We start from the raw sequence: 15,944 nt of genomic DNA, 5'->3' as shown, positions 1-15,944 counted from the left end.
GAAATATTTATTTTCAAGTATGAGTCGTACAGTGCAGTTACTGGTTGGTGACTCAGTCATATTGCACGAAATAATTTCAATGCCTCCCGATGGAAGTTGTTTATTCCATTCGATTGCATTCTCACTATATAATTCTATTGATTCGCACCTTTTTTCATATGACGAATTAACTTTAAATATGAGGCAAAAAAACGATTCAGTTTTTGGCGAGATGTTAAATCGTATAAGAGTACGTGTTGTAATAAAACAAGATATATATGCTTTATCTCATCGGCTTCTAAAATTAAATTCCGATAACTCAACGGCACGATTAATGGAAATTATAAGATATTTGTCAAAGATGCCTAATAATACAGTATGTTTGTTTGCCACTAAAAACATGTGTAATCACTGATTATATCCATACTCGCACTCAAAACTACTCAATCGTAAACTACGAGTAGGTAATATAAGTAGATGCAAGGTATTTATTATTATTAGCTAGTTAAGTAAACCAAATACAGCAAAACTCGTTTAAATGTGTTGAACTCATTATTTCCAATAAACTTAAAGTAGGTACTTAGAGTAATACGGTCGCATTATTATAAAAGACCTTATAATCAAACGTTACACGTGCCACTCTCAAGAAATACTTTTAAAAGCCTTAACTTTAAAAAGATCTGTAAGATAGTTAAGGTAAGTAAAGTTTTTAGACACCCTATTAGGTTAGGTACGGAAATCTGGTATTTTAGATAAAGTTCTTTTCTTGGTTTGTTTCTATTATCGTGTTGTTTTAAAGTTTAATTCTGTGCAATATTTGTGAAGTAATTTTAATAAGTACATGAAGAGAAATCAACTTCACAAAAAGTTATGATATCCCATCAAAAACATAAATGTGAAAATGTAGCCAAGTTCGAACTTGAGAAACATCTTAGTTTAATAAATGAAGATGATAAAAACATAAAATAAATGTGAAAATAGAGCCAAGATCGGACTTGAGGAATATTTTAGTTCAAATAATGAAAATAAATCAACTTTACAAAAATTGATGATATCCCACCAAAAACATAAATGTGAAAAAAGAGCCAAGTTCTATAACATGCGAGGAATTTAAGCTTCGCCGATAAAAGCATTGATATCTAAATGGGTGCCAAGTTCTATAGAAGGTCTTTGTATAATGCCTACAAGAATGTACAAAGATCTTTGATTGTTTAAAATATTGTTTATGTTATTAAATACATAACTTGGCAAGTTTGAATACTCAATTAATCATATTTAACGTCTAATATGCTATATATTTCAAGCTTAAAAATGTACTTGGCAAAATTTCATCTACATACATCAATTATTCGTGGCGAAAAAAGTTGCCAAGTGCATGCCTAAGTTTGAAATATATAGCATATTAGTCGTTAAATATGATTAACTAACTATTCAAACTTGCCAAGTTATGTATTTAATAACATAAACAATATTTTAAAGCAATCAAAGATCTTTGTACATTCTTGTAGGCATTATACAAAGACCTTCTATAGAACTTGGCACCCATTTAGATATCAATGCTTTTATCGGCGAAGCTTAAATTCCTCGCATGTTATAGAACTTGGCTCTTTTTTCACATTTATGTTTTTGGTGGGATAGTTTATTTACCAAACGTAGTAAAACATGTGTTTTACCGTGTAAATAGGTAGGTAGGTACTGAGTTTTCCAATATAAGAGGAGCCTTGGCATATTTATGTTAATGTTCATCGGTCGCTAGCTGTATGTCACATTAGTTAGTCATAGCGTTGTGCCACAGGAAACAATACCAATAGGTATTGTGTTGTGATCTGACGAATACCTAACTATACAAGTGTGCGAATAGCTAACCTAACTAGAATAATTTTTTCAATTTTTTAGTTTCATAGTTGACTTACACGTGAAGTTGCCTCAAAATTTGCCCTAAAATAGAGATTTTCAAGGGCCATAATTTTTAATTGTTTTAATTGTTTTAGGGCATAGATAATGGAGTAATTAATATTTAATTAATAATTAATATGGCTTAGTTATAGACGTAGTACAACAAAGAATCACACTAATATTATAAAGGCGAAAGTTTGTATGTGTGTGTGTGTGTGTGTGTGTGTGTGTGTGTGTGTGTGTGTGTGTGTGTATGTTTGTTACTCCTTCACGCAAAAACCACTGGACGGATTTGGCTGAAATTCACAATGTAGATAGATAATATCCTGGATTAGCACATAGGCTACTTCCCGGAAAATCAAAGAGTTCCCACGGGAATTTTAAAAAACCTACATCCACGCGAACGAAGTCGCGGGCATCAGCTAGACATTTCTTTGTTTAATTAATCAGTCCGATGGTCCGAGCAATAAATACGTCAGTTTTGTAAACGGATGATTTAATCACGCCCACAGGCAAACCCACGTGATGCTGCTTAGTTAGTAAAAGTGAAGTAAATCCAGGTGTAGGTTTCATCATCGAGGTCGTTTGCGATCAATATTTGACTATTTGTATAGCGGGGCAAACATTTGTGGACCATGTGAAATATGAGATGGTAAACGTCGATCTACTTACAGTGCATGTTTTTCTTAATTTTCCTAACAATCTATACGTTTTGAATTCTCACCTTTGTCTCTATCTATCAAGACTAACTCATATAAAAAAAATCTGTTTTAAAAGGTAAGTGCGTTTTATATGGTTTATTTGGTTTAATTATCTATACTTTGAAAATTGCAAATACTAATTTTATTTATTTATGAACGCACCTTAAATATTTTTTTAACCACAAATTCACAGTTTTAGGAATTTCTGCTTTACTTGTGCTATAAGACCTACCTATTGGCCAAATTTCTTGATTCTAGGTCAACGACTAGTACTTATCCTATAGGTTATAGACAAACGGATAGACAGACATCGAAGTGTATAAGGATTCCTTTTTAAACTCTGACCCCAAAATAGGGGTGTCATAAGTTTGACGTATGTAGGTATCTGTTTGCTTGTGTATCTGTCTGTGGCATCGTAGCTCCTAAACGAATGAACCGATTCTGATTTAGTTGTTTTGTTTGAAAGGTAGTTTCCTTTAGAGGTACGGAAACAAGAAATGGCATTAATTTTATTAAGCCCTCGATATTTCTAGTGCTCGGATTGATAATTTCCAGCACGTCACGGTCAACGCGTGCTGCCACTATAATATACTGTTAGATGTATTTCATAAATAACGGCCCGCGATAATCGCGTGTCGCGGCGATTTGTTTAACTTGCTACGAACGCTTACCGTAAGTGTACCGATCTTAACTAGATGAGGGTGGGCCCAAGTTACGCGAGCTTGTGATTTTTAACCCCCGACCCCAAAAAGAGGGGTGTTATAAGTTTGACGTGTGTATCTGTGTATCTGTCTGTGGCATCGTAGCTATGAACCGATTTTAATTTAGTTTTTTTTGTTTGAAAGGTGGCTTGATCGAGAGTGTTCTTAGCTATAATCCAAAAAAATTGGTTCAGCCGTTTAAAAGTTTTCAGCTCTTTTCTAGTTACTGTAACCTTCACTTGTCGGGGGTGTTATAAATTTTTAATTTACACTTGTACATCTATACTACGCGTATCAATACTTAACTAAACATATTATGAATGCGCAAGTGATAAAGGTTCCGTTTTTCCTTTTGAGGTACGGACTCCTAATAGTCGTCTCAATGACCTTAATAATCATAACAATTAGTTACATCGAACCTTTATCAAAGGTGGCACGATTAGATAAACCTATCAGTAAAATTAACGGAACGATGAACGGTTTCTTTCATCTCAGATATGTCGTGATGTAACGGACTACATTAGAAAAGTCATGGGTGGTTAAGAATTTGATTGACAATCTTATCGCGTGATCATTTTAGTGAAAGTAATTTCCTGACTAGGTACTCATCTATCGATCTACTTAATTATATAAATTTGAAATCGCTACTTATGGTGATGGTTATTGTGGTATTCTTGTTATTTAAAAGACAGTGGCTTTTGGATATACCTTTAACTTAACTTCTCTCAAGCTTGGAATATCTGCATCGACACAAAGTAACCTGGATACAGGATATATTACGATGAGTATGTACAAGACATTTTTTGACTTGGTTCCTCCTTGACCGCTAGAATATTTGTCTTCGCCTACGTCCTTCCGGCATCAGTTTTCCCCTCCACTTTTAATATAGGTAACTACAAGTCAAGAGTGAATAGATATCTTCTAGGTAGGATCATTTTGGGTTACATCATCACTAGCTAGCAGGTCTGATTGCAGCTAACCGCTAGTCTATTAAAAAAATCCTTTCTTTAGGTGTCTACTGTCTAGATTATACGAACCTGCATTTATAACCACTCCCGCTGTCTCTTATGCCTTGTACGAGTTCGTGTGACAAAGTAACGGGCTATCAATGTGCACTATTATACGCATGCAGCGATCGACAGTTTTATGTTGGTTATTAACTTGCGCCTTTATACATCTGGGTCACCATACAAATACCGCAAAGTTGGCATACTAGTATCGCTTTCAGGTTTCGCTCTTTAGGTGGCCCAGTAATCGGTACCTATTATTATTATTGTAAGGAAAGAGAGAATAGAAACATTGCCAGTGCGTCGTCGTTCTTATTAGAATTTTTGTTAACCCCCGACCCAAAAAGAGGGGTATTATAAGTTTGTAAGTTGGTGTGTATCTGTCTGTGGCATCGTAGCTCCTAAGCTAATGATTTTAAATTAGTTTTTTTTGTTTGAAAGGTGGCTTGATCGAAAGTGTTCTTAGCTATAATCCAAGAAAATCGGTTCAGCCGTTTGAAAGTTATCAGCTCTTTTCTTGTTTTCTTATAGAGGTTTTTGTGTCGGAGGTTTTTCTTGAAGGAACACTAGCGTGCATCTTGATAGACTTTTTGTAAGTCCGGTAAGTACGTACCTAGGACGATATAAACTACGATACGATACGATACGGTAGAAACTACAGTAGTTTCCTTAGAGAAAGCGTGCCGTACCGTAGGAAGTTTTTGTATCAGGCAGAATCACTCAACATCTCAAATGCACATGTCTCCGAAAAGTTAGAGGTGCGTACCCAGGATTGAACCCTGACCTCCGATTAGGCGGACGACCTAACCACTATCATGTACGGGACCCTAAAAAGGTTTGAGACCCTTGTTTTACTACGTATAAAAGACAAGCCCTCGGGGACAAGGCGGGTTATTTTACAATTTATTCCACCACCAGTACTTTAGACAGTAAGTAGTTATGGTGCAGGTGTCTCACAGGCTTCACGTATACGTCTTAACCACGCATTAACACGCCTGCGGTGATGTCCCCAATATGTCGAGTGGTATTTGAATGCATTTCTTACTTATAAACGAATATAATTTGTGATAAATTACGAAGTTTGTGCCCATTACGTATAATTTTACGTGATATTGTTAATAATAATAATATTATGTAGGTGTTGTCTGTGCAGCGATATGCCATACCAACAATAAGTAGAGGCTTGTATTTTTATTTTATACTAGATTTCATCATGGGGTTATTCAAAGGGCGGATCAACAAATTCCAGAAAATATGTCGGCAACACATTGGCGGTTCCTCTTGTGCTGCAAATGGACGGCGTTAACCACTTAGCATCAGGTGACCCACCTCTCCGTTTGCTCGCTGGATCGATCTAAACATCTTCTCATCCCATTCTTAAACCGATACTTAGATCATTTCTTTTCATAAAAAAGTGTTCCTCTCGCACTGCCAAGGGTCACTGATAGAGATCTCTTATAGAGATAAGCGCTTCCCCGTCCACTTTTTCTTTCTCTCCCTCTTTATTGTTGTAAGTATAAATAAATAAAAAGATACCTACAAGTCAGAAATAACCAACTGTTATTTGTCCTGATCTCCCTAATAATTGCCATGCACCGGTTTCCCGCATGATATTATTACGGTTGATATTATAATAATACTGTTTATCCTAAACGCGGCACCGCTCGTTGTGATTACCTGCAAGTGTGTCAGCGGTGTCACGAGAGACATCCTTACCGCTTTCTATTCGCCTTCGGGGTGTTTTCTCCCACGAAAACACAATAATAAACTAGGTACATTATAATATTACTAGCTTATGCCCGCGACTTCGTCCACGTGGACCACACAAACCCCTATTTAAATCCTTTCTTAACGGATGCCAGACACCCCTAAAGTTTGGTTTAAGGGCAGGGGGTTGCCATGATACTTAGTGTATGGCATTGCATGACGTGATTTCTAATAGGCACTATTCTCAAGAAAATATAAAAAAATTAGACTTTATACTAACAAGGTCTTCATATTATTATCTCGTAGATTCAACTGTTTCGGCTATCTTCGTTAACATCTGGACCGTGACCGTGTAACTCTAAAGCGCCAGTATAACCCTTAAAAAGTGCAAAAGATTACAGTCCTTAAATAAATAGCAGTAACGGTTAAATTGCTGTAAAAATTGATATGCGATTTGCATTAATGCATTGTTAAGTTCTTTGTTATAAAGCACATAGGCCTACTTACAAGTAGATTCATTCTCAACGGCCTATACTTTTGATGAGAAAGTACCTTGTTAGGACGATCGTATAGGTATCGCATGTGACTCACGTACGATCTATTGGGAAAGCATAGGTACCTTACACGTATGTAACACGTTCACGAAAAACTAGATACAGTAATGAGTTCAAAATTTAAAAACCTTTTTAAAGAAGATAAAAGCTTTTTAGACTATATTTGTAAGTCCAAACACGGCTATCTATCCCATCATAAGTATTAATATGAATATGCTATTAGAAAGTTCCAATGTTACCTTCCATCTCCATCTTCAGGCTCTTATATTATGAAAAGTACTTATGAAAATAATTAATTAAAGAGTCCAAATTCGACTGTTCTGCCCACGTTCTGCCATAAGTCATTACAGAATTACCTCGATCAAAGAGAGATGCTCAAGGAACCGTAATCATCTACTGTGATCATCATCATATCACTCAATCAGTTAAAAAAATTAAAACCTACCAATATTGAATTATTACATGGCACCCAGTAACGTTTTCCTCGAAGGCTACTTACCAATTTTGACGGAATGACAACAATCAACATACGAATAAAGCAATCTAATAAAAATCTTTTAATAACATACTATGCTATTAGAAATACAGTTAATTTATGTATCTATTGGTCAAGGTTAATGATTATTATGATAATAATGTAAATGTTTTGATTGTTGCAGGTAATTAATAGCACGAAAACTACATAAAAGTACCAACATAAAGGAATCGGTTAATGTGCCAGGATATGGACAAGGAACGATGGACGGTAGAGATTGGTAAGGTTACCGATTAGGTTAGAATATGACATGAGTTCCAACTGAGCTTTTACCCTATTACACAATTGAATGAAACCGAAAATGTTTAATTGATATTCTTATAAGGGATCGGCTAAATATAGTCAAAATTGGTTATAACGACATCGAAGCCGAGGGGACCAATTATATCGGGTTGCAAAATCAGATAGCTGGAAATAGCCGGGTCATTATTTATTTTATAATAGCCGGCTAAAACTTGGTTAAAACGTTTTATCGTTTTAAACAATTTTGACTGTATCAAATGATACTAGGAAATAAAATATGGTGAGACGTAAGGATTAAAAAACAATGTTTTAATATGAAAAAGTTTATTGATAAAGATTACACCATGGGATAAATTTACATAGTTGATATATAAAATTGTTATCCTTCACCGATGTAAATAAAATAAAATAGCAAATATAACACAATTTAGTAGTTTCTAAAATATTTGCTGTAATAATGGGTATTTAGATACATTAAAACATTATAACATACATAGTTTAATTTGTAAATATTGTGCTATTTGACAAAATCAGCAACACTTGCTCTTAGACGAAGTAGAGCAACATGCTTCATCTTCTTTTCCTTTATCTTCGTTATGTTTTTCATCATCAGTGCAGGTACAATCATCGCATATCTTAAATCCGCCGTTTTCATCGCGACATACGCAAACGCATTTGGCTCCACCAGTTAAAATGCAAACGCATCCTAACTCATCACATTTACTAGATGAATTTTCACACTTGCAATCTCCACAGATCTTCAATTCGGATTCATTTGCAGATTTTTCGCATTGGCAATCGTCACAGCGTATTATTTTACCTTCACTGTTCATACAAATACAAATGCATTCCTTTCCGTCTGTTGGAATGCATTCACAGCCTTCTTTGTCACATTTTCCAGATACTTCTTTAGAGTCTGATACGCAAACGCAGTCATCACAACGTTTGAATCCACCCATTTCATCCCGGCATACGCAAATACATTTAGCTCCGTCAGTGGGAATGCAAATGCATCCCGATTTATCGCATTTCTTGGGAGTATCTATACATTGACAGTCATCGCAACGGACTATTTTGCCTTCAGAATTCAGACAAATACAAATGCAATCCTTTCCATCTGTTGGAATGCATACACAACCCACTTTGTTACATTTTCCCGATTCTTCTTTAGCGTCTGAAGAGCAAATACAATCACCACAAAGCTTGAATCCACCTTTTTCATCGCGGCATACGCAAATACATTCAGCCGCGTCAGTTGGAATGCAAACGCATCCAGACATATTACATGTGCTTGAAGATTTATCGCACTTGCAATTGTCACACCGCACAAGCTTACCGTCAGAATCTTGGCAGACGCATATGCATTTTTTGCCTAAAGTTGGAATGCATTTACATTCAGCTTTGCTGCAATGTTGCTCATCTTTTCCAGTAAGTTCAGAAGCGTTAGGCGAGCATGAGCAATCGTCACAGCGTATGAACTTTCCTTCAGCGTCACGGCACACACAAATGCAATCCGCTCCCCCAGTTGGAATGCATACGCAATTTTTCAGCTCACATTTGCATGAAGATTCGTCACATTTACAGTTGTCACATCGTACGATGTTGTCCTTAGCGTCCAGACACACGCAGACGCAAGTTCTACCGTCAGTTGGAATGCAGAAGCATCCCGCCTTGTCACATTTCATGTCACAACTGCGGTTCTTATTGATGGTCACTTTGCAGCAAGGCATTTTGAATTACTTGTTGAAATGTATCTGAAAGAATAAAATATAAAAATTAATGTAACTATTGAATTAAACATTGTAGGTTCTTTCTATAACATTGACCCATGTAAAGTACTTTGAGAAGTTCCAACTGAATTTTTACAAAACTCAAATTCAAACGGTGAAAGTCGCGGAAAAGAGACTAGTCCTCATTTCTGAAGGTCAAGACCACTAGTCATTCATCACATAATGTTAGCGGTTTTTTTGGGATAATAATGCGGTGGGCACCCACTTCCTCAATAAACAGGACCGACGCCTATACGGAGCACGTTCTCGGAGGAAACGAAATTTCCAAAGGCCCTCCTTTGATCACCTATCTAGTTATAAACCTAGGTAAGAAGGACTAGTTATAGACCTCAATTGATTTTATAGACTATTGCAGCTAAGCCACACGCCCTTAAAAATATAGAAAGTCCCACAAACATAAAGGTTATCTAAAAAAAATAATTGAACGGTATAAAGATAACACAAACAAAAACACTATTATCAAAACACTCACACTTTTATCTGCTCACAGTTGCTCCGTCGGCTATTGCTAATAACACTGATAAGAGATAACAGAACCGCGGGCTTATATTCATTCATAATATTAACTCGTGTGCAAACGCGATGCGCAGTCAGAGGGCCGTGCGCATACGCATAGGAGTTTCCTATCTATCATGCGTAATTATATCTATTGTACCTATGGAATTCTTACACATAATACATGTACAATGTACATGCTTAAGTTTATAAATTGTTCTATTTTTTTTTTCAATTCTTCCTAGCCAACTTCTACTATCTAAAGGTAAAATATACCTTTAGATTTTTTAAATTCTTATTTTAAGAGATTATTCGCTTGACGAATATATAATAGTGAATTCTAAATCTAAATTGAAAATCTAGGTAATCTCTCGAATTCAGAAAGTATGAACGCATGACGTCATACCACTATATATTGGTGACGTCATATACCAGCTTGCATCAGTCCAGTGCAAACTGTTGCAACAAGTGATATTCAGCCAGTCGGAACGAGTGAAACATGACTCATACTTGAATGATGTATTATTTATTATGCTTTTCATATTATTTTTATCGATGACATAATATTTGTGCTTAACTTTGACCTTACTACTTGATTTAAATTGATGAATCTGATAGATCTCTGCGTCGTATTCCCCATTTTCAGAAGTGTGACCCTTAGCACCAAGGATCCTTTTGTGAACGATGTTGCGCTATTTCCTTCGGTTCTTTGCGACATACAGGGCCTCCTGGACCTTGCTATACTTTAGTTTTTAGGGTTCAAAAAGAGAAAAGGAACCCTATAGGATCACTTTGCTGTCTGTCCGTTTGTCCATCTGTCCGTCCATTGTGTATGTCAAGAAAATCTGTAGGGCCCTTCCCGTTGACCTAGAATCATGAAATTTGGCAGGTAGGTAGCTCTTATAGCACAAGTAAAGGGATATATCTGAAGCCATGAATGGGTGGTTACATCCATACATCATTAAAAAAAATTAAAATGTGTTTTAATTTTCAATGTAAGGCAACTATAGGTACCAAGTGTGGTATCATATGAAAGGGCTTTACCTGTACATTCTAAAACAGATTTTTATTTATTTTTATACATAACAGTTATTGATTTATCGTGCAACATGTTGGAAAAAAAATACCTGAGTACGGAAACCTCGGTGCGCGAGTCTGACTCGCACTTTGCCGGTTTTTTTCTTATAAAAGTCCGTAACAATTAAGGTTGGCCTTATAATCGTAATTTGAACAGCATTTTTGTTATAGCCGAGTTATAACACCTAGTAGGTATAGGAGTAGGTATGAGTATATCCATCGTGGGCGATGCTCACTCGCCTTGAAGAACAGTCGAATGTTGGCTCATTAGTATGCAATGCAATCCCATTCTGAATAACTTGCTCGCGATTGCAGGAATCTCGAGCTGTTTAAATATTTTTGAAAGTCCGAAACAAGAAAAAAAATTTAAATCAGTGTCTAGATAAAAAAAAATACCTGCTGGTTCACACTAGACACTATTTAAGTGCTATTGTAACATGTAACGTACTTTGCGAAAATTTTATGGAAATGTCAAATTACGTTTCCCATCGTGGAATTATGAATCAGCTTACTACCATCCTTACTTTTTGACAGATATACCTAAATGATATAGGTACACACTAGGTTATACCCGCGACTTCGTCCGCGTGGACTTCTCATATTTGAAACCTTTTTTTACCCGTTTAGGGGGTTTAGGGGTTGAATTTTAAAATTCTTTCTTAGGGCATGTCTATTATTATATAGACTGCGTGTCTATGTACTCGTATAATAGGGATTCGTCGAATAGTTTGAGTTGTGCATTGATAGATCAGTCCGTCAGTTATCTTTTCCTTTTATATATTTGGATAACGTTGACAATTCGTTAATTTCTCATTTTGTTAGTAGGTATTCTTTGTATTACCTGATTTACCTACTACTTATAGAAATTTCAAATCACGACGCTTTTCCGCCCCAGACGACATATTAAAACACAGATTCACGCACAGTTAACGTTAACATGACCAGCTTAATTATTCATAGACTATCAAGGTATTCGTACTTCGTAGGTACCTATGACTAACTTAAAGTCACACTAAAGTTTTTAGAAACGCGTCGTAGAACGAACAGTCAAAGCGCCTGCTGTAAGATGCATCTGTGTATGTGTGTGCCTGCAACCATTAATTAACTTAAAATATTCTCTGTCACGTATTTCTACTTTAAAGCCTATAGTTAACAATACAAGTGTAAATTAAAAATTTATAACACCCCCGACGATCCAAAGTATCTGAGTTTTCCAAAACATCATTTTCAAATAAATAATTATGTATTTAGGCAACGTCCATCTTGACAGCTTGACATTTGTCTATTGACATAATAATATTATGAACCTAACGGTTATCTAACCTTCTTTTCTACAAGAAAACTAGAAAAGAGCTGATAACTCTTAAACGGCTGAACCAATTTTTTTAGATTATAGCTAAGAACACTCTCGATCAAGCCACCTTTCAAACAAAAAAAACTAAATTAAAATCGGTTCATTCGTTTAGGCGCTACGATGCCACAGACAGATACACAGATACACAGATACACAGATACACAGACACACAGATACACACGTCAAACTTATAACACCCCTCTTTTTGGGTCGGGGGTTAAAAATAAGCAAAGCAAAGCTCAAGTCGCGTGGCCGCAACACGGATCTGTTCGAGTAGGTAAGGGTCTTGCGTAACTTGGTTTATTTGTTATGCTAATAAGTTGCGTTTACTTGTACGGTACTTTCTCTAAAAGCCTAATTTTCTCTTTTTATTGTAACACAATAGGAGGTCTTAGAATTAATGTCGTGCTATTGAGAATGCTATCGACAAAAATAGAGACCTAATTTTGACCATCTCACGCAGGTCAGTTTTTTAGGCATGTTTTCAGACATGACAGGTACCATCTTGTTCATACCATAATAATGGGCAAAATTGAAGGAAAGAGAAGCGTCGGTAAAAGAAGAAAGTCGTAGCTTAGTAACAGTTAGTAAAGAATTTCGTGTGGCGAGAAACCAGGAATTGTTGATTCGCAATGCCACGGGATGCTGCCTGGTTCGTGCCGGACTTAAAATAAACCTTAAGATAAACTTAAGCGCTAGTTAAAAAAATAGACCAAATACTAAAGTACCGAGCAGGAAGAAGATGGAGTTCTACTTATAGAACAAAATTGCAACAGTCTACGACTTAAACAGTCACTATGCTTTTACCATTTAATAAAATCTCTCTAAGTACAACATAAGTTCCAGCAAAATTACTTACATTGAACACGGCGCAAAACCGCGAGTAACCGCTACCTTGTATAGAAGTATTACTTCTAGTAGGTAACTTCAACACAATCGCTAATTCGTTCACAGTTACCCGTAATGGTATAGCTTGTAAAAACGGAGCAGGCCTTCCTTGAACGGCACTCGTATTCAATTAACGTCCTAAGAAAGTCTAAATTATGATCTTCCTACTTCAGTAACTAGAGTTACCTGCGTTCTTGGTACTTTAGTCGGTAAGTTTTATAATAGGTTAGACTTAAATTGGTAGACAAGCATCGATTTTTAACCCCCGACCCAAAAAGAGGGGTGTTATAAGTTTGACGTGTGTATCTGTGTGTCTGTGTATCTGTGTATCTGTCTGTGGCATCGTAGCGCCTAAACGAATGAACCGATTTTAATTTAGTTTTTTTTGTTTGAAAGGTGGCTTGATCGAGAGTGTTCTTAGCTATAATCCAAAAAAATTGGTTCAGCCGTTTAAAAGTTATCAGCTCTTTTCTAGTTTTATTGTAGAAAAGAAGGTTAGATAACCGTTAGGTTCATAATATTATATCAATTGACAAATGTCAAGCTGTCAAGATGGACGTTGCCTAGATATATAATTATTTATTTGAAAATGATGTTTTGGAAAACTCGGATGTTCATGCTCGGCTACTTTGGATCGTAGGCGCGGAATAGTTCAAGAAAATAGGTTCAGCTGTTTGAAAGTTATCAGGTCTTTTCTCGTTACTGTAACCTTCACTTGTCGGGGGTGTTATAAATTTTTAATTTACACTTGTTTACCTCTATGGTTATTTTTACCCGACAGCATCAGAAGGAGGATAATGCTTTTCGGGTGTAGGTATGTATCAGTGGAAACTGTAAAAGTGGAGCGGAGCGGACTTTCAAATAAAATATATTCAGCAGACTGTCGTGCTGAGCGGAGGGCACGAAGCGGAGGGTAGCGGCACGGTGCGGCGCGGCCGGTAGAGTAGACTAGAAATATTCAAAATAATCGGAATACGGCTCAATGCAGCTATAGGCTGCTCAGCTCAGCTCAGCTCCACTCCTGCCCGCTTCGCTTAAATGGAAACACTTGTCACTTTCACGGCTCTTCTCCGCTCCACTCCGACCAGCTCCGCGTCTGTGGAAACGCAGTCCAATACCTACAACGAACAACAGGCAAACCATTAACATCGATTGTATATAAATTAGTATGCTGACCCGCGCCCGCGCAGCCTCGACACACATGCACAGCCTTGGAATCCATGTATGGTGGCTGACGTACTCGTTCATAGTAGGGTAATATTGTGTGTTCTAGCTCAAGTCTCTAGATGACGCGGCGCGCCAGCGCGCGCCGGATCTATAAGACTTAAGCTAGAACACACAATATTTTCACAATAGATATCAGTTACAAGAGAATGATCAGGTTATTGTTACTAACTCATGTAGAAAGATGATTCAATGGTTGATTTAGCACATTCTCAACTGATGCAACTACTTACGATACTGAGTTGGAATATTTTATACAAATTCTATTCTTAAGCATCGATTAGATTATTTAGATTTAGAATAATTTATATTTTGTACTGGAACCCTCAAGAACCTACCTAATGCAATTAATGTAGCACTCATCTCAAATTTATGTTAAGCGGAGGTTCAGTTTATGATGGGAGCAAGTTAAAGCGGAACAGGTATGTCAGTTTATTAATATAAGTAATTAGTAACCACACTCCTTTATCGTAAAGTAAAAATTCAAGTGTTGCGGTATAAAGGTTCAAACACGATCGTTCAATTATTCAATCATTCATTTATTCATTTATTCAAGTATTCAACTCATGGTAAGTGGTGTGTCAGTTTAAGATGGAAGCATACTAAACCAGAACAGGTACGTTTGTCAGTTTATTAATATAAGTATAATTAGTGACCACACTCCCTTACCGAACATTCAAGTGTTGCGGTATAAAGGTTCAAAGACAATCGATCAATCATTCAATCATTCATTCATTCATTTATTCAAGTATTCAACTCATGGTAAGTGGTGTGTCAGTTTAAGATGGAAGCATACTAAACCGGAACAGGTACGTTTGTCAGTTTATTAATATAAGTATAATTAGTAACCACACTCCCTTATCGAAAATTCAAGTGTTGCGGTATAAAGGTTCAAAGACGATCGTTCAATCATTCAATCATTCATTTATTCAAGTATTCAAAACATGGTAAGTGGTGTGTCAGTTTAGGATGGAAAGCATGCTATGCCGGAACAGGTAAGTATGTCGGTATATAAGTATCAATAATAATTACTAACCACACTCTTATAATAGAAGGTTAAAATTCAAGTGTTGTAGTATTAAGGTTCATCCAATTCATTCATTCATTCTAGTGTTATGGTATCCCACTAAAGCAAGTGTCCGAGTCAGAGGTGCATGCCCGGGATCGAACCCCTGCCCGACTTATAACCGGAGGCAGCGGACGTCTTAATCACTATGCTATCATGACTCATAGAGTAGATCGAGTTCGGTTGATAGACCTACTATTCCATAAAATACTTACATTAACACTTTTCTACCTAACTATTTTTGCCGATAAAATCATATTTCATATAAGTAAGTACCTATAAGTACTTTTTATTCTCTAAATGGGCGATAATTTTTATAAAATTATTATTAATCGATCCGCTTTTGGTAAGTAACTAATGAAATATTATATTGTATTTTGGCATTACACTATTTCAATTGCTGTAAACATTACCTACATAGTGCATAATATGCATACTTATCTAATGTAGAAATACAGAACAGACGCCATGAGTGTTAAAAAATAATATCAAAGTAGGTATAGTCGGGATACATCATGTGTTAACTAAAAGTGATTCTTTTTCGGTGTCTAATGACTCGTATTGCAGGATTGCATATTTGCAGTTTGCTTCCTAATAGGGAATCCTAAACATGCATGCGGCATCTTATGTATGTGTGTAATAATGAGATCTTTGAATGTCATTCTAATTACTTTTATGTTTAAGAGTCATTATTCTATGCAAATACTATGAACTTTTGACTTTATTG

General features: G+C 36.2%; 2 protein-coding genes across 5 annotated transcripts in view; one reads left to right on the top strand and one right to left on the bottom strand.

The window, feature by feature from the left end:
- Positions 1-15,944, top strand: part of LOC123868119 — a 114,267-nt gene that overhangs the window by 22,724 nt on the left and 75,599 nt on the right. The window lies entirely within an intron of this gene.
- LOC123868118 (guanine nucleotide-binding protein subunit gamma 4-like) lies at positions 7,851-9,684 on the bottom strand. The gene is made up of 2 exons (XM_045910485.1): positions 9,586-9,684; positions 7,851-9,077 (listed from the first exon to the last, which is right to left on the bottom strand). Exon 2 carries the CDS (start codon positions 9,051-9,053, stop codon positions 7,854-7,856), a length of 1,200 nt encoding a protein of 399 aa, XP_045766441.1. The 5' UTR covers positions 9,054-9,077; positions 9,586-9,684; the 3' UTR covers positions 7,851-7,853.

This window comes from Maniola jurtina, chromosome 9 (assembly GCF_905333055.1).
Source record: "Maniola jurtina chromosome 9, ilManJurt1.1, whole genome shotgun sequence".
Lineage (NCBI taxonomy): Eukaryota > Metazoa > Arthropoda > Insecta > Lepidoptera > Nymphalidae > Maniola > Maniola jurtina.
Note: the sequence above shows the minus strand (reverse complement) of the source record. Positions and strands in the feature narration are given on the sequence as shown.

Coding starts and splice junctions, on each gene's coding strand:
- LOC123868118 (XM_045910485.1), bottom strand. CDS start 9,053: ATGCCTTGCTGCAAAGTGACCATCAATAAGAACCGCAGTTGTGACATG.